Source organism: Tasmannia lanceolata, unplaced genomic scaffold (genome assembly GCF_043159265.1).
Source record: "Tasmannia lanceolata isolate RefF3 unplaced genomic scaffold, GAP_Taslan_0.1 ptg000020l, whole genome shotgun sequence".
NCBI classification, from domain to species: Eukaryota; Viridiplantae; Streptophyta; class Magnoliopsida; order Canellales; family Winteraceae; genus Tasmannia; species Tasmannia lanceolata.
In genome coordinates, this window is record NW_027518697.1 from 21302503 (window position 1) to 21323000 (window position 20498).

At 37.3% G+C, this 20498-nt stretch overlaps 1 protein-coding gene across 1 annotated transcript in view; it reads right to left on the minus strand.

The window, feature by feature from the left end:
* LOC143854325 (putative 1-acylglycerol-3-phosphate O-acyltransferase) overlaps positions 1 to 20498 on the minus strand; it is a 45937-nt gene that overhangs the window by 13312 nt on the left and 12127 nt on the right. Inside the window, exons 4-5 of the mRNA XM_077364209.1 lie at positions 10422 to 10540; positions 9798 to 9958 (exon numbers count right to left, since the gene is read on the minus strand). Of these exons, the coding sequence (XP_077220324.1) occupies positions 9798 to 9958; positions 10422 to 10540 (280 nt within the window). The remainder of the gene's footprint in view (positions 1 to 9797; positions 9959 to 10421; positions 10541 to 20498) is intronic.

Here is a 20498-nt window from a genome sequence, read left to right on the forward strand (position 1 = left end):
CTTGTCTCCAGACGATGGTATCCACATCATTGGTTGGTTATCTTCTCCCTCCTTGTCTTCTTATCTTCAGGCGACGATTTCCCCGTCGACCTTGCCTCTGATGGTTTCCCCATCGGTGGTTATCCTCTATTGGCATGGTGCTGCTTAGCCGGTGTTCCTGCTCATGGTGCTTGGTCGTTGCTCATGTGAGCACCTTTGGTGTGCCTATTTTGCTCGATGGATCGCTGCTATTTCTCTATCGTGGTGTCACCATTCGATCCTTCGTGGTTTGCAGATGTATTTGCGGGGCTCTCATTCAGGGGGAGGCCTCATTTTTTATCACTCTCGTCGTCATGCTGATTCAGCGGGGAGCTGGTCTGTCTTTAATGGCCGTCGATCTCGCTGATATACTCTTGGTTGTTGCTGTCTTTTTGGTATGTTGTCATTATGTATTTACCACACCAGCTTGAGGATGAGTGTTATACCAACATGGATGTGTATGAACTTATTGCACTTTTTGATGTATGGTTCTTTTTGTTGTATTTTTAGTTCTTTCTTGTAGTTCTTTGTAACAAGCCGGAGTTTCATAGTATATACACTCTAGCTTGAGTGGGAGTATTGAATAACATGTAAGGGTAGTTTAGGTATTATTTGTAGTATTAGGGGTATTGTAGTCTTTGTAGATTGGATGCCCTATTTGGGCCTATATGTACATCGTATGTATGAGGAGATCCCTTTAGTGGCGACTTCCCATCTTCGCTACTCCTCTTCTTCTTCTCTCTAACCCTCATCTCATTTCTAACAAAGGCAACACTATTTCCGCAAAGATTCTAGATTTGGTTTCATATTGAGTCACATATCCATTTGAAGCATAGTTCAAAACTCGAAAACTTGACCCAATCCAAAAGTGAGTCATCTCCTACATTACCTAGTTCATCAATTTGCCTAGTTAAGGTTTGAGTCTACAGTTTGCAACGGTTGGGTTCTCAGTTCACAACTTTCATATAAACCTAGTTCTTTAATGGTACTGATGTGATCCTAGGTTCTATCGGGAATTCACCGAACACTTGAAGAGTGCTAGATGAACTTACCTAAAGAATTTAATTAAGGGCATCTCTAACTGGATTTTTATCGAACACTTGGGGGCTGAAAAGGAATGAACTAAGAGGAAGAGAGAGAAAGGAAATAAACAATCAAGATCAATAAAAGGGAATCAAGACCAGGAGAAGACATCAATCAGGATAAAAAAAGCGATCAAGATCAAGATAATGAAGAAGAGAAAGATGGAAATAGGAAGAAGAGCGGTTTATAAACCCAACCGGGAAGGGTGAGAAAAGTTGTAAGCCCAAGGGTTTCCATGGGTTCAAACATTCACCTTACCTTATTGTTTTGATGCTAGCAAACTAAATTGATTAGCATTTATGGACTGATGTGTTGCTTTGAGGTGTTGTGTTATATACAGGAATTTCATGTCATAATCGCCATTACACAACTCATCTCAACACATGGCTTATGAATCCGCACACATGATGATCAAGAGCTTGCACTCACAGTGAAGACATCACCATTTGGAGGATGTTCAAAGTTAAGAAGCTCAAGTTCAATATCCCACAAGTTCCCTATCAAGTTTCAAGAAGAAGCTTGGAGTTGAATATGCCATGGTGATACCTCATGTACCTTTCAACTTGCATTGAAGATTGGGGGAGAAGTCACAAGAGCCAAATCAGTTGAAGAAGTTCACTCACAAGCTGAAGAAGTCCAAGAAAGTGCAAATGAGCTAATACATTCCAAGAAGACTCAATGGTATTCATTTTTAGAATGTATTTAGAGTCCTCTTGATTTTATATAGAATGCCCTTTCAATAGGTTTTCAAATGATTTTTATACTAAACTTTTTATATCTTTGAAAACCATACACACACCAAAAAATGTGTTTAAAAACCTAGGACTTAAGCCCAAAGACCAAGGCCCAAAAGCCCCTGAACTTTTAAAGTAAAAATGGAATTTTATATAGGGCCGGTTGACCGGGATGTCCCGGGCGACCGCGGCAAGGTAGCTGGAAATCCAACACTCGCCGGATATTGGCAGGCCGGTCGACCGAGGTGATCCGGGCAACCGCGGAGGTGTTCCTGGAACGCCAGGAACAATCTATCATGGGTTTGGACGGGCGATCGCCAAGGGTCGGTCGACCGGGATAGGTTTTGTGAGCTGAATTTGTGAGCTGAATTTATGAGCAAACAGGTAGCCCTCGCCGGGCGACTGCCATGGGGCCGGTCGACCGCGACGGTAAGAAATTTGAAAATAAAAAAGTGCGCCCGATAGGGGCGGGCGACTGCTGTAGCCCGGTCGACCGCCGCGATTTGGCAAACTAGCCGTTGGGGCTTTCGCAAGTTGACTTTTTCAACCCAATTTTTTACAGTTTTACCCCCAAACGGTCATATTTTCAAATACACTATATATACACTATCTAAACCTATCTAAACAAGCTTTTGAACTATTTTGAAAGATCAAATCCTATCTTTTTGAGCTTAAACTTTTCTATCAAAAGCTAAACCTCTTTGAGCTTGTATTTTCACATCTTATCAAGAGGCACTCCACAGGGCTTTCATATGCTTATTTTGTTGGAGTGATTGTGAGCTTGCAACTTTGTAATCCGCTTATCAAGAGGCATTGAGTGTTTTTCATTTTTATTTGTTCTTCATTGAGGGTCTACTCTTCGGCCCGTTAAGAATTGAGAAGACATTGTGATTGCTTCAACAAAGGTATGAAGTGCCACTTATTGCTTCAACAAAGGTATTTTAATAGTTTAATTTGCTTATGTTTTACTTTTATACTTCTATAATTTGTTTTATAATTGATATGATATGAAAATTGAAATGCATATTTATGATTTATCACTTTGAACTTTGAATTTTGAATTGTATTTGATATGCTTATGTTAGACTTAGAACTTAGAAATATAAATATTATATTCAAGATTCTAGTACAAGCATTTTCATCTATTAATGTGTGTTACCATCACATTTATGTGTTTCACTAGCGTTTCCTTTAGGTTTCACGTACGTTTCACTAGCGTTTCCTTTAGGTTTTCCTTGCGTTTCCCAAGACGTTTACCAATGCATTTCACATGCATTTCTCTATCGTTTCCCGTTTCCCCTTGGATTTTTTCACGTGTTTCACGTTTCCGTTTCCCGAACTGGTGCCTATGGATATAAGTAACAAACAATTACGGCAACGTTTCATCACTTTGCCAAAAAATTAGGATCATTTGACAGTGGACATATAAAATACGCATCAATATAAACAACCATTTACCTTTCAGATAAACTTCTACAGCATGCAACCAATGCAGTAATTAGCTTTAGACAGTAGATGTGAAACTAATAACAGAGCCAGCACCAGAAAATTCATTCCTGGCAGTGGTGTTGTCATTCATGTCTCTAAAGTTAACTTCACTTGACAACTACCCTAATGTTATGTTCGGTTGCTTGGGGGTGGCTCGAAGAGTAGTGGAATAGGAAGTCAAAGGGGGGAGACAAGCATTTTGATTTGTCTAGAATTACCTCGAAGAATTGTGTAGTGTTTGGTTGCGTGACAAATGCTCGGAGAGTAGGAGAATAAGTAGGGGGTGTAATTACCAATAGAGGGAGAGAAAAGAGAGACGGAAGAGAGAGAGAGAGAGAGACAGAGCATCATTCCCTAGGGGCCTGTTCAGTTGCAGCAAGGAAACGGAAACGGAAAAGAAAATACCCCTCGTTTCCGTGGAAAGTGGGTAATGTGGTCGTTTTGTTGCGCGTAATCGGAAAGCGCTGAGAAACCCGAACTCCTACGTGGAATCCGAATAATCCGATGTGGAGGGGGTGTTTCCGCGAAAACAAATCCGTGCGGTAGCCTCGGATTCGCACGGATTTTCCTCAATCACCGCCTCAGGTTCCTCTCGAAAACAGAAGAGAAGTAAAGAAAAAAAAAGCCCAAACCCCAAATCCATCAAGAAAAGCACGAAGATCCGAAGCTTTTACCCATCTCTTGAAGATCTGAAGGTTTGTGTTGTCTTCAACCTTGAGAAAACGATTTTTCTTTCTTGCTTTTACCCATCTCTTGAAGATCCGAAGCTCTGTGTTGTCTTCAACCTTGAGAAAACGATTTTTCTTTCTTGTTTTCTTACTCAGAAATACAGAACAAGGGTTTGAAGAAAATCTCTGCCCTAGTTTCTCTTCCCTAATTCGATAGACACTTTCCAAAAAATCTCTCACCTCTCTCCAAACAGAAGAAGAAGCAAAACCCCAACCATCGAAAGGAGAAGCCGAGCTCTTTCTTCTCCAACCGAAGCTTGCCTCCAATCCTCGAACAGGTACGCGTCCTTCTCCTCCCTTCATTTTTTTTCATTTTTTTGGATATTGGGTATGAAATCTCTGGTTTGCTATGGAGCAATGGGATCTTTGGTTTGCTATAAACCCTTGCATTTTTTCGTTGGCTTATAAACCCTTTGGTTTGCTGCAAACCCTTTCATTTTTTCCTTCGCCTATAAACTCCAGGTACAAAATCTGTGGTTTGCCATAAACCCTTGCATTTTTTTTTTGGATCTTTCGTGTGTAAACCCTTTTAGTTTTTTTCTACCGTTTTTTTGCTCTTCTCATCTCTGTCTAAGCTTTCTAAACCCTATAACTTTTCATGGATCATTTTTCTTTGTTGTATTTTTCTTTTCTGTGCCATTTTTTCTGAAAACCCTCGTTTTTAGCTGTAATCTATGCTTTGGAGCCCTCATTTTTGGGTTGATGTCTGTTTTTTTCACTTATTTGGGCTTATCTGTGTTCATCCATTTTGGGTTCTGGAATAAAAATTATTTTTCTGATTTGGAACTGTGATATGAGTTTTTTCATTTCGATTTGGTATTTAGTTGTGATTGAATCGTTTGTTGTTAACTCTTCTTATTGTGTGTGATGGTTAACCACAATGGTTTATCTATTAATTGCTTCATAATCAGCTATGTTTATCATTTGTAGAGTTTTTTATTAGTCTATGATACCAACATTATCTTGTTGTCGATCTTTTTTGTGTGTGATTACATGGCTAAGCTACTAGATGTACTGTTAACATGGAGGTGTTAATGTGGGTTTGTTTGTGGTGGTGTTAATGGGGGGTTTGCTATGTTGGATTTGATGGGGATCCATCTTATTATGTTTTATTGGTGGTGGTGTTAATCAGATCTGATTTTTTGCAAGGGACACCAATTTCTGATTCTCAATTCTCTGAAGAGATCCTAACTTGCAAGGTAATAAATCTGATGTTTCTTTACATTTATCTTGTTGTTCTAATCATTTATGATGTTCCTCTTTCTTTATCTTGTTGTTGATCCATTATTAGTTTGCTTCATGATTTTAATCTTGTTTGTAAGTGATAGTAGCATTGTAGGATGACATTCTGGTTGAATGTTGAGATGGGGGTATTAATGGTGCTATTTGTGGGTTATGGATGGATGGTTTATGGATGGATGGTGGTATTTGTGGGTTATGGATGGATGGTTTATGGAGTGGTTGTGTATGGATGGATGGTTTGTGGAGGGATTTGTATATTCATGGTTGGTAGGTTTATGGAGTGGTTGCGTATGGATGGATGGTTTGTGGAGGGATGGTATATGCATGGTTGGATTGATGGTTTTTGGATGAATGGTTTATGTGTTTAAGATGCATTATTTTTTATTGTGTTGTATTTTCTATTGAGTTATTGACTTCTTATTTAGAGTAAGATGCCTCGTCGTCCTACAGGGAGGAAGAAAACAGTGTTGCGAAGAGCTGAGTTGAAGCGTAGGAATGAGTTAGTTCGGCAAGCAGTCGCACTACTAATGGCTGGTGCTGCTGCCATCTTAGTACTTTGGAAAGAGTACTATGAAAAGTATCTTCTCAGAGCTCCCTATGAAAGCAATTACTTAACGCGTCGTACGTTCATTTCTTTTGTCATCGATTCAGATGAACATTGCCATAACTTGCTACGGATAAACGTCAGCTGCTTTCGTCAATTTGTTGAAATATTTAAACGAGCAGGAACCCTAGAAGATACAATCCATTGTAAGGTGGAGGAACAAGTTGCCATCTTCTTGCATATTGTGGCACATAATCAGAGGGTTAGGACTATTAGAGCATGTGCTAGACGTTCAGAGGCAACTGTTTCGACGTATTTCAACAAAGTACTAAAGGCAATTTTGGGTATGCAAGATTTCTTCATCAAACCACCGACAGGTGAGACACCATCGCAGATTGAGGGGAATCCAAGGTGGATGCCATATTTCAAGGATTGCATCGGTGCAATAGACGGGACATACATACGTGCTAAAGTACGTATTGAAGACAAACCTGCCTACTTTTGTCGTAAGCATTTTATAGCTCAAAATGTTTTGGCGGCCTGTGACTTTGACTTAAAATTCACGTATATCCTAGCCGGATGAGAGGGTTCGGCTTCCGACTCGAGAGTGTTAGCGGACGCATTAACAAGGGCTGACAAGATTCCACTTATTCCAGGTACATTGTATATGACATAGTTACATTCTAGTAAACAAGTTCTCAGTTATTACTAGTTGCTGATATAGAATATTTTTTTATTTGTAGGAAAGTTTTACCTCGCCGATGGCGGGTACCCTCTCTTACGACATTTCATTACCCCGCATCGTAAGACCGCATACCACCTAAGTGAGTGGAGTGGGCGGCGTCCACGGACTAGTAATGAGTTGTTCAGAGGGTATTATGATCTGCTTTTGTTGTGCAATGGTTGCCTTCTTGAATGCATATGCATAGCCTTGTAGATAAATTTCAGCACTGTTTTGGTATTTTCAACAAATTAAGGTACTTATTAACAATATTTTGTTTTGAACCTTTCTTTATATTGTGATTGCAGACGTGGGAGTATTTTGACATTTAATGTGGTGAAAATAAGTAGGGAAATTCTTTATCGGAGTTGTAAATGTGTTTTGTTGTGATACTTTTTGAATGTTTAGCTTGGATTGTGTCGATCTGAAGCCAATGCTCATGTGGTGTGTAAATCAGTAACAAGAAAACAAACACTAATGCAGTTACATGTTTTGCTTTTGCTAGAATGTGCTCTCGGTCAAGTTGGATTCACTTTCTGGAAATGATGCAAAATACAGTAGTGCTGTTAACATTTTCCTTCTTTTTTTTAAATGTCAGTTGGTATTCACAATTGAATCCATATCATAATTGGTATTGCCAATTGAAGTAAGCAGTGTCTTGTTAAAATTGGTTTCTGACTCTACCGCATGGATGGTTTTGAATTTTGACATTACCAGATGAGCCTATGAGCTCGTGATGCGATTAAGATTGCGGAGCTGATGCTAGGATGGTGCAGGGAAAACCTGTACTTGAGATGTCATGAATTCAACTTCAATTGGCTTAAAGGGGGGACTCACAATCTTAAACGAGGGCCTGAGTCTGCTCAGGACATTAATTGTCTTTGATTACCAGTACACTTCAATACAATAAACAACCGCCCAAGTGATTCCAGTGAGAGATTCAAGTGATGGATATCACTGTACGGTGGTGTGTTAATCCATGCCTCACGCTCTTGGGCACGAACTGGGGGAGAGGCAGATTCAACTTCAGTTTGTTAACAAGTTTCAGTTTCGGTGGGAATTTACGAATTTACCTACTCAAGCTAAGAATCTCCTTAACAATTCAAGATATGCTAGAGCTGGGTGTCCACAGTCACAGATAATCCATGTGCCAAATAGCAGCTTCGAGAAGATCGAGCAATCCAAATATTTACTACTTTTTTAATTCTGGATCTTTATATTGTGGAGTTCAACAATAGTACAAAATACACATGGGATGATCCTAACCGGAGGATGGATGGTTTAAAATTCATACTTGTCTTTTCTGTGATTAGAGAAGAATTGCCTTATTTTCCCATTTCGAAGAAAAGAGAGCAAAATAAAAAACAAAGGTAAAATGGTGTTACTATTCTGTTTTAACTTTTAACCTTATTAGGCATTCGAACGGATGGTTAGGATTGTCCAATAGGTACAACTTTGTTACTATGGCCCATCCAATAGTGAAACCCATCAGTTTCGTAGTGAGCTCGGATCGGACTATCTTAACCGTCCAATTAATGGCCTTAAAAGACGACTGATAGAAAAGTATGGGACCCATTATACCCACACAAATTTCATAGGATTTGTTAGGTCATCAAAATTGTCATAAAAACATGCATTTTTTGCCTAGAGAGAATCACATTTTTGCATTTTTACCTATCTTAAATTCGTTCGTTTGCAAAACAAGATTAGAGCACAAGGGTAGAATGGGTATTTCCACTTCTTTTAACATTTCTGCATTTTTAACATTTTTGCATTTTTACCTATCCCATAGAAAATGATATTTCCACTTCTTTTAACATTTCTGTGATGTTTCTTTTCCGTTTCCCTGGCAACTGAATGCACATTTCTGTTGTTTCTTTACTGTTTCTTTTCCTTTTCCTGGCAACGCACTCTTAGCAGTTTCTTTTCCTTTCCGTTTCCTTTCCGTTTCCTTCTGCCACATCATTTCCGTTTCCTTTCCGTTTCCTGCACGCAACTGAACAGGCCCTAGAAAATTCAGCCATAATTCTTTGCTTTTGGAAGAAGGGGACAAGAAAAAGACAAGCAATTATTACATGGGAGATGTCCAAGGGGATAAAAAGGAGTCCAATGCTATTTTGGCAATCAAACGTGCAATGGCATGCCAAATCCAAGAAAAATTCCGACAGCTGCCGAGCTTCTGTGCAACCAAACAAAGCCTAAAGCATTATTTTAAATTTCAGATTTTGGTTTGGTCCGAAATCTTTAAATTTCGGATTCCGTTTTGAAATTCCGGACGAAATTTAGTCATTTTGGCCGAAACTGTAAAAATTTCGGCTGAAAAGACAGAAATTTGAAAAAAAAAATCGGTTTTGGTAGGGTCTGAAACCGAAATTTAAATCCTTGGGCTAAAGTACTATCGATCGGCAAGGCCATTACTTCATGCAGATCTACATGCATGTTTACTTAACAGAAGTTTCAGATCTCCACAGAAAACTCCTGATAAATAAGTCCAACAGCAGGGATACAGTAAAACTCTTTTGGGGTTCAATGGGAACCTTACATCAGAATAAAAGTGTACGTGTCCAGAAAAAAAAAGAGGCTCTTATATGATGTTCTTCTAAAGGCCAATTTTTTCCAATTTGAACTCGCACAGGTTGAAGTTTTGACCAAAATACCAAAAAAAAAACAACTTTTCATCAACTTCATGGCATTTAGAGCCTGAAGAAACTACGCAGATCTCAACAAAGAAGCCCACAAAAATCAATGTAATCATCTAACAAAAGATATCAATCATACCATAAAGGTCCTGACATCTTCTAAGTTCTAACAGCATGATACTTGTCAGTATTGGTGTCATCCATACAACCTCATATGTGGTGCAACTATAGAACTAGAATCACAAGTCTCAAACATATGCATTTGCTCTTTCGCTTCATTGCAAATCCAAGGATCTAGCTATGTTCTAGTGATTCAACCGCAATCAGGATCAATCTGGCATAGGATTGTTTTCTAAATGTCAGAAAACAAGTAAGAGAAAGCTTTTGGTAGAGCAGATTAGAATCATAATCACACCCTGGGAGATGTTTCAAGAATTTACACATTATTGTAAGTTTCCACGAAGCTAAGGGGAAAAACAGTGAAAGGGCATAATTAATTAATATAATAAGACTAAGCTAATGTAAACTAATATTTGAATTACGACCCAACTTCATACCCTAAATTATAAAAATAATAGGAAGCGAAAGATAGTAAATTACCGGACAATCCTCTGCGGAGTAAAGTTGGACTCCCAGAGATGGCCCAAGATAGCTCCTTTCCATGTTGCTCTAAATTTTGTTACCCACTCATTACTAGCATCTGATTCTGATGTAAATCCAGCAGGACCGACAAGGATCAAGTGTTGAACATGTTCAGGATGCTGGCAATTCATTAAAAAAAAACATGTTAAGGATGCTGGAGACAGAATATCCTCATAAATATAAGCTGGTCGGGGTGTGCCTAACCCCAAATTACAGAGCAAAAAAAAATAAAGGAATATCCTCATCAATAATAAGATCAATGCTAACATAAGCTTCTCAATCACTTGTGTGAAACTACCAATTTCTCCAAAAGCTTAAGCCGTTGGAGATAGAGTTATTTAATCTTTTACACTTTAACCCTCCCCCTCACGTGTGGCCCCTCTTTTTAGGGTTAGCCTACACATGGCAGATGAAGTCCCTCTTTTGAGTTGGTCATTTCATGTGGACTTTTAATATCAAGGAGGCATGAACTCGGGACCTTTGCTCTGATGCCATGTGAAACTACCAATTACCCCAAAAGCTTAAGCCGTTGGAGATGGCGTTATTTAATCTTTTATACTTTAACAACTTAGATAAAAATACCTTGAGGGCATACTTTGCTGCAACATATCCTCCAAAAGAATGTCCAAGTAAAATAAAATTACTGAGATTTTTCACTTTACGCCATTCCTCCAAAGAGTCAATGAACCATGCTTCAGTTTCTGCAGCACAATACAAAAGAGAAAAAAGATGAATGCATAGAATCCATGAGTCATTTATGGTAAATGCGGCACTTAAATCATAGGTATAAAACAAAATCATGAAATGCAGAATATCCTTATATCTTTTAAATTAACTTCCCAATGGAACTCATCACTATGAGTAATGCATGTTTTAGTTTATGTAGTAGGGAACTAGGGATACGAAAGTGAGATCTGAAATAGATGTGGTCTCTAGACAGTGGAAACAACCACCTCATTAAGAAGTGAATAAAGGTAGCTACTCAAAAACTTAGCTAGAAATGCACATAAGAATACTGATGCAGATTTTCAGCCCTATCTGGACAAATAGTCACCCATGATAAATGCAAGAAGAAAAAGATGAGATCGGCATGTGTGCTTAGAGTGATACATTTGGACTCAGAAATTGGACTTAAAATTATTTATACTAATAAAGTAATTTTTTTAATAAGTTCGCTAGAAAAGGTTTGAGCAAGTTTTGAAAACATCAATTTTTTCTCTAAATTTGAGAGTGTTGAGTTTCTTGTTGTAACGACCCGGATTTGGGGTAAATTTTTAGACATGATTTTTTTTTTGGGATATTTACATTTACACCCCCTCTAGTTTCTGACACATCCACTTCAACCCCTATAGTTTAAAAAGTGACAAAGACATCCCCTCTAGTTTCGTTCTGTTTAAGGTTTGCCCCCTCAGCTGAAGGTTCGTTCATAGATTGAAGGGTTAGGATGATCCGATGGAGCTGATTTTTTGGGCACACCCTATCTATGTCAGGACCCATCAAATGAACTCTTTGGATCATCCAAATAATGTGGGCCCATACCCGAATCCAAACACTACCAAACGCTTTGGATTCGGGTATGAGCCCACATTATTTGGATGATCCAAAGCGTTCATTTGATGGGTCCTGACATAGATAGGGTGTGCCCAAAAAATCAGCTCCATCGGATCATACTAACCCTTCAAATCTATGGACGAACCTTCAGCTGAGGGGGCAAACCTTAAACAGAACGAAACTAGAGGGGACGTCTTTGTCACTTTTTAAACTACAGGGGTTGAAGTGGATGTGTCAGAAACTAGAGGGGGTGTTAATGTAATTATCCCTTTTTTTTTTTCAAAATCCCAAAATCCGAATCACTACCCCAAAAAGGGAAACAACCACTAAACAATTATATTCCATTAACATAATGTCTATTACATGATTTATCTCAACCCCAAAAAAAATCCTAATAGTGCCCTCTCCCATCCTAAGTGCCACCTAGACTTGTTCATTGGCAAAGACTCCTTCACTATCCTCACCTACAATGTCTGGAAAATAATCTAAATCAAACAACAAGCTCATGTGACTGGCTTGGATAATAAAAGTGACAAGAATGAAAATCTACATTATAAAGGTGTTTCTCATGGCATTCACATGTGATAAGGAAAAGCAATAAGAATTATAAGATTTATTGCTAAGGATAAAGAATATCAATACGCATTTAAGAATGTTAAGGGAATATACTAAAGATGGCAAATCATGGAATCATATAAGAGAGCCTCAATCATACAAAGTACATATAGAAACAATTAAACTACGAGAAGTATCATGTCATCTCGACGATGTATATGGGTCATATCTATCTCCTCATAAGTATATACACGATGAAAATCATCACAAACCCGTCGGTAAATGGCTACACGTAGCTCTATGGCCTTCTCATACTATAGCACGAGGCGTAATTTTAATAATAGAAAAACACCGTGTATATAGATTATGGCCTAAAAATAAAAAGTCCTGCCACAGGAAATTCTACGGGGATAATAAGTTAATTCAATGACATAGGTGCAAAAAGAATGCGAATAACCATAAGAAACAGAAATATAATCACAGAAATCATAATTGTAACTAATATTATAAAAGTCAGTCACCATTTGCCTTTAGTATCTCAAGTGAAATGAGTTAAAATACCACGCTCTAGGTGTCATTCGGAAGAAAGCATGTAATCATGACATGTCACATGGGTATCAATCCAAATATATTTGATGTTACAAATACTTCTTTCTTTTCTTTGCTCCCCATTAACCTATTTGTTTTCCCTAGTATTTTTACTTCCCTAATTTATTCATATATCATTCTTTTCATCCTACAAATCCTTTCTTTTTTCCAATTCTTATGTAACATTTATTATTTAAATTTGGTAGGATGTTAGTACTTTAACCCAGTAACCATAGCATACACTAGTCCTTCTCAAAAGCCTTAATTTAAGCCCTATGATTTCTACTTAAATGATTGTTTTTACTAACTAGTTACCCCAACACATCCATTTAAGTTTAAAAAACACTTTTCCCCATCACCCAAATCCAACAATTATTATTTAACACATATAGGGGCTGTTCTTACCAAAAACAGTCCCCAAAACATGATTAATACACATACTCGATTGTTGTTATATCTTAGACTAATTCATATATGTTGTTATTCCATACTTGTACATCCAACACATCCAAAAATAATATTTTTAATAAATTTTCAGCTACTTTTAGATGCTGATTTTGATCGAAAACCGCGCTTAAATACTTATATATTGTATATACATATCACTCATTACATATAAAATCATATACATACACTATATGCTATTTCTACAAAAAGGTACACACAAAACAGCCCCTATTTACTACTGTTTTGTGCTGATTTTGTTGGAAAAAAACCTCATAAAATATTGCAAAACCCATTATCATGATGTATTCACCATTAAAACCCACTTATTATCACTCTAGGTTGAAACCCTAACCTATTTTCTTGAAAAATAGTCTCTTTAAGTGCTAATTTTTTTTTTAATTAAAATCGTTGGACCTCTTAAAGATTTATATGGATAGCCTTAAATCTCGAAAACAAGTCCCTAACACAATCGAATAGGGTTCCGACAACAAAACCCTAAAGAGAATCCATGAAACCCTCTCTTCTTGATTAGAAAAGTTTCATTTTCATCTTAGATTATAGAAAACCCAAATAATTAAAACAAAATTTCAAGTTTAGGACTTACTTGATTGGAGAAAAAGAAACAATTCGAGGAAGCTCATATTTTTCTTTTTTTCTTCGTCTTTTCTTATCTCTGTGTCTGTGTGTGTATGTGTTTCGGGATGACGTGCATAAAGAGTGGGAATAAACCCACATTTTGGGTTTTTATAAGAAAAGTCATATTTTCTATGTTTCCTACTAAATCTTGATAAGTTTAGTCACTTTCCTAATTTGTTTCAATTACAAGGTGAGCTTCCTATCTCTATTAGGTCTCTTTTATTCTTATCTTATTACTTAAGTCAACTAAAAAGGAAAATACTAAATTTTAATATTGGCACTCCTAAAAATTACCTAATAAGACAAAACTTATAACTATGCATAACCCTAACAGAAAAATGGTCATAACTTGCTCAAATCACGTCCGAATCACTAAATCTTGGGTCCGCTGGATAGGTATTCGAAATACACATCTACCGAGACCAAAATCATGTCGAATAGACAAGATTTGATGCCCCAAAAATAAGTTATACTAAAAGTGACGAAAATACACTATGACCGTCGATTTTTAAGATCGTCTAATCTAGTACAGGATAGGAAATACACAAGAATCTTACAGATTAGGAATCGATCAAATATCTAATTTACATATCCTACGATTCGAAAACTCAAAATCGAAGATCTAACCATTAATCTTTGATCGAAAGATCTACGACCTAGATTTAATTAGGATTTGTGGGACCGTTAATCTTTAGTTGTATTGTTTGCATATCACCTTAGTCTTGTAACTTTAATACAAAAAAACTGTTAATTAAGGGAATTTAGGGAGTCGAATTTCGGAGACTCCGAAATTCTTTTAAGGGGGGTAGAATGTAATGACCCGGTCCCACCAAGGGCTTATAAAGATACAAATCCTAATTAAATATAGGCCGTAGATCTTTCGATCAAAGATTAACGGTTAGATCTTCGATTTTGAGTTTTCGAACCGTAGGATATGTAAATTAAATATTGGATCGATCCCTAATCTGTAATATTCTTGTGTATTTCCTATCCCGCACTAGATTAGACGATCTTAAAAATTGACGGTCAGTGTATTTTCGTCACTTTTAGTATAACCTATTTTTTGGGTATCAAATCTTGTCCGTTCGACATGATTTTGGTCTTGGTAGATGGGTATTTCGAATACCTATCCAATAGACCCAAGATTTAGCGATTTGAACGTGATTTGAGCAAGTTATGACCATTTTTCTGATATGGTTTAGGCATAGTTATGAGTTTTGTCTTATTAGGCAATTTTTAGGAGTGCTAATATTAAAATTTAGTATTTTCCTTTTTAGTTAACTTAAGTAATAAGATATGAATAAAAGAGACCTAATAGAGTTAGAAAACTCACCTTGTAATTGAAACAAATTAGGAAAGTGATTAAACTTATCAAGATTTAGTAGGAAACATAAAAAATATGACTTTAATTATAAAAACCCAAAACGTGGGTTTATTCCCACTCCTTATGCACGCCATCTTGAAACCGAGAGAGAGAGAGAGAGAGAGAGAGAGAGAGAGAGAGAGAGAGAGGAAAGAAAAGAAGAAGAAAAAAGAAGAAACAAAAAGAAAAATATGGGCTTCCTCGAATTGTTTCTTTTTCTCCAATCAAGTGCCTAAACTTGAAATTTTCTTTTAATTATTTGGGTTTTCTATAATCTAAGATGAAAAAGAAACTTTTCTAATAAAAAGAGAGGGTTTTATGGATTTTCTTTACGATTTTGTTGTCAGAACCCTAATCGATTCTGTTATGGACTTGTTTTCGAGATTTAAGGCTACTCATAAAATCTTTGAGGTTCAACGATTTTAATTAAAAAAAATCAGCACTTAAAGGACTATTTTCAAGAAAATAGGTTAGGGTTTTAACCTAGAGTGATAATAAGTAGGTTTTAATGGTGAATAACATCATGATAATGGGTTTTACAATATTTTAGGAGGTTTTTTCCAACAAAATCAGCACAAAACAGTAGTAAATAGGGGTTGATTTGTGTGTACCTTTTGGTAGAAATAGCATATAGTGTATGTATATGATTCTATAGGAAATGGGTGAAATGTATATACAATATATAGGTATTTAAACGCGGTTTTCGATCAAAATCAGTACCTAAAAGTAGCTGAAAATTTATTTAAAATATTTTTTTTGGATGTGTTGGATGTACAAGTATGGAATAACAACATATATGAATTAGTTTAAGATATAACAGCAATCGAGTATTTGTATTAATCATGTTTTGGGGACTGTTTTTGGTATGAACAACCCCTATATGTGTTAAATAATAATTGTTGGATTTGGGCAATGGGCAAAAGTATTTTTTAAACTTAAATGGATGTGTTGGGGTAACTACTTAGTAAAAACAATCATTTAAGTAGAAATCCTATGGCTTAAATTAAGGCTTTTGGGAAGGACTAGTTTATGCCATGGTTACTGGGTTAAAATACTAACATCCTACCAAATTTAAATCATAAATGTTACATAAGAATTAGAAAAAAGAAGGGATTTTTAGGATGAAAAGAATGATATAGGAATAAATTAGGGAAGTAAAAATGCTAGGGAAAACAAATAGGTTAATAAGGAGCAAAGAAAAGAAAGAAGTATTTGAAACATCAAATAAATTTGGATTGACACCCATGTGACATGTCATGATTACAGGCTTTCTTCTGAATGACACCTAGAGCGTGGTATTTTGACTCCTTTCACTCGAGAAACCGAAGGCAAGTGATGACTGACTTTTATAATATTAGTTACAATTATGATTTCTGTGATTATATTTCTGTTTACTATGATTATTCGTATTCTTTTTGCACCTATGTCATTGAATTAACTGATTATCCCCGTAGAATTTTCTGTGGTAAGACTTTTTATTTTTAGGCCATAATCTATATACACGGTGTTTTTTTATTATAAATATTACGCCTTGTGCTATAGTATGAGAAGGCCATAGAGCTACGTGTAGCCACTTACCAACGGGTTTGTGATGATTTCCATCATGTATATACTTATGAGAAGATAGATATGACCCATATACCTCGTCGAGATAACATAATACTCATCGTAGTTTAATTGCCTCTATATGTACTTTGTATGATTGAGGCTCTCTTATATGATTCCATGATTTGCCATCTTTAGTATATTCCCTTAACATTCTCACATGCGTATTGATATTCTTTATCCTTAGCAATAAATCTTATAATTCTTTTTTTTTTTCCTTATCACATGTGAATGCCACGAGAAACACCTTTATAATGTAGATTTCCATTCTTGTCACTTTTATTATCTAAACCAGTCACATGAACTTGTTGTTTGATTTAAATTATTTTCCAGACATTGTAGGTGAGGAAAGTGAAGGAGCCTTTGCCGATGAACAGGTCTAGGTGACACTTAGGATGGGAGAGAGCATTCACAGGATTTCTTTTGGAGTTGAGATAAATCATGTAATAGACATTATGTTAATGGAATAGAATTATTTAGTGGTTGTTTCCCTTTTTGGGGTAGCGATTCGGATTTTGGGATTTTGAAAAAAAAATCATGTCTAAAAATTTACCCCAAATCCGGGTCGTTACACTAGTTTTTAATCTTGAATGAGAATTCAATAGCTTTAGGAAGGTGCGTTTGAGTCGCGTTTGGTAATTAAGGGAGCTCTAACATGTAGGACCAGGATTAAGAGTTAGATTTTCAGGTTAGGGGAGTATAGATGCTTTCTTTATGTTTGTGAGAATATAGCTTTTTCTCTTTGGCTTGATCATCTTTGATTAATTTAATCCATTGTTTGTTGTTCCCAACTTTATTCCTCTTTAATAGTTCAACCTAGTCGACTCTTCTTTATATTATTTGGTAACAAAGTAGTTTTGGTACATGACGTCCAACCATAATTTCAAAACTCCCCATTTCATTGTCGACCCACCAGAGTCGACCCCTTTTACCTTGCGCGCATTCATCTCCAAGTCCGCATTTTCCCCTGCAAAGTCAATTGCAGGGGTGTGGGAGAGCGGGAGGTGTGTGTGTGTGTGTGTGTGTGTGTGTGTGTGCGGGGGTCGGGGTGCAAGTTATGGCAGCGTCAACAGAGTAGTCATACATGTCAACCAAGTACTCGATCGCGCCGCTTCAAATCAACCAGGATTTGCTTTGTCCGTGTTTGGATTCGCAACTGCGTTTTCAAACACAACGTACAGCCAAATCTTGTGATATCCACAACTTTCAAATTTTGTCCCTAGATGTGAACATTATATACCGGTTACAAGGGACATTGCAGATCATAATGCTAAGAAAGATGAGGCCACTCAGGAACACAACAACTTGTGCAAATTCTGGGAGGTTGATAAGTGCTGGACTTCTAAATCTAGACGATGACGCAGAGTATCAGGAAGAGCCTCAAAACCCCATATACAATTGTGCAACGCATTTTGACTTATGAGCCAACAGAAATAGGAAATGTGGCCTGATTTTTGGGCCCACATCACACTAGAGAAGATTTCCAGCATGACGATCATGGTAGAGAAGATTTCCTGCGTGTCATTCGCAGTAGGGATGATTTTCTACATTCTGGCTCGAAAAAAAAAAAAAAATTTTTGATACACAGGTCGCATTATACAAGATCATGGAAATGATGTTCGGATCAGCGGGGAGATTCTTTGAATGGTATAAAAACTGATTCCAAATTTCTATAGCCAACTGCATATGTAGGAACTTGACTGGTTGAGTGAAGTGGGAAATTTTTTCGACTACAGCTGTGTACTGAATAAGAGAACACATTAGTGGCTCTGAAGTTGAAAGAATGTGCCTCTACTCTGTGGGATCAACTTCAAAATGTGTGTTTGTATGGCGAAGGAGAAGACTAATTGGAGCAAGATAATAAACCAACTCAAAAGTAAATTTCTTTCAATTGATAATGCCCATACAGGCCATACTCTCTCAAGAATATCAGGATTTGAAATAAGAGTAAGGAGTGTGAGCTAATACACAAGGAGTGTGACCTAATACACAAGAATTTTACTGACTTTCTAAATGTAACAGTTTACATTAAATTGAAGAACAATTGGTTTCCCATACATCAACAGACTCAAAACTATCTATTCAGGAACAATAGTAGAAGTATATAATTTAGCCACAGAGATAGAAAACCCATTGAAAAGGTCAAGAGATCATTGTCAACGGAAATCCCTAATATATGTACAAAAATGTGAACCAAATAACTATGATAAAAGAACAATTGGTGTCGGCAACCATATCCAATGGATGCACATAATATTGGACTTGGAAAGGTAACAATGAAGGGAAGACAACATTGGGATAAGTAAACATGGTCGCTTTGGCCAGGTGTTCTAAATTGAAAAAAGTGGTCATTGTTCCTGTAGACACCCCATTTTGACCGAACCCTAATAGAGTCGTTAGGATAGAAACCCTATCAAACTAGTGTTTTAATGTCCCAAATTTGTTCCTAGAATAGGTTAGGGTCTCATTTAAGTCTCCATAAAATTTCGTCTGAATCCGTCGCGGTTTGCCTAGCAAACGGATGAGGTTTGTAGTGTAGTGTAGTATAGGATTAAGGGTGGCGATTTAGCCAGGAAATGGGGTGCGCTGGAGCCTGGAAAACCAATTTAAATTTTCCATAATAGGTTGTCCAGGGAGATATAGGGGTACGCGGATTAGTGTGTAACATAATTAGGGGGTGTATTATCCTGAACCAGGGCAATTCCGTAAATAGTGAAGATGCTTTTCTTCCTCTCCAAGTCACCATTAGGCCCTAAGCTAGGTTAGTGAAAGGGTTAGGGCTAGGATTAGTTAGGAGAGAATATTGGGAAACTTCCTAGGAGGTTAAAGGCTTTTGATCTCAGCTCTTGTTCATAAAGGTAATATGAAGGGCTGAGATCATGTAAGGGGGAGAAAATATTTTCTTAATGTTTTCCTTTTTGTTATTTACATGGGCACCCCCTGCCAGTATAAAAAAAAATTAAAAATGTTCTAGAGGTGGGCTGTCCATGGGGAAAAAGAGGGGTCGAAATTACCATTTCCTTATATATAAAAAAAAAAACCCATCGACCGGGGCAGAGGCTTCTTGATTTTTTTTAGGAGAAAAATCTCAAAAACACTGAGAGAGAAAGCACTGAGAGAGAGATTTGAGGAGAGGAAGAGAACTTAACCTCCCTAACTCCATCTTCCCCGGCCAATACCCCCTTCCTCCGACCATTTTTTTTTTTACTTTTATTTCTCCACCTTCTCAGCCAAACCCACCACCATCTAAGCCACCACCATCATCATCTTCCATCTCGGAACCCGGCCGGATTCCTCCAGTTTCCGACCCTATCACCATCTTCTTCTTAATCTTCTTCTTCTTCTTCATCTTCTACCTCTGTAATCCACAGCCAAAACCCATTTTATCCGACCATCTCAACCCATCTCTGCAACTCCGGCCGGCCACCATTTAATCCCCCATTAAACCCATTCCATCTCCATCATTTTCTAACCCTCTGTTTCAACCCCCCATTTCTCTTCAACCCACCCCAACTTCATCTTCCCCAACCTTATCTCCGGCCGATCTCCAACTCCGGCCAATACTCCATCTCCGATCACCACCACTCCTGCCGGAATCCGGCCACACTTCAATCTCCACCTCCACCATCATCCTTTTCTCAGCCACATTCCTACAAACCCTCTTCATTTTTTTCCCCATTGTTGATCCATACCCTTTAATTCCATCTCCATCTTCCTTTGTTGACCAGCACCACCACCGTCTCTACTTTCCGGTAACCTCTGCCTGTTGACCACCGAATCCATCGGGGCCCCATTTTCTGACCTGTTTGATCTCTTCAATTGGTCTCAAAAATTAGGGGAAAAGAAGGGAAGCTCGAATCAGACAAAATTTCCCTAGAGCAAGGTGTTTTCAAGGACTCTTGGTGTCTAAATAA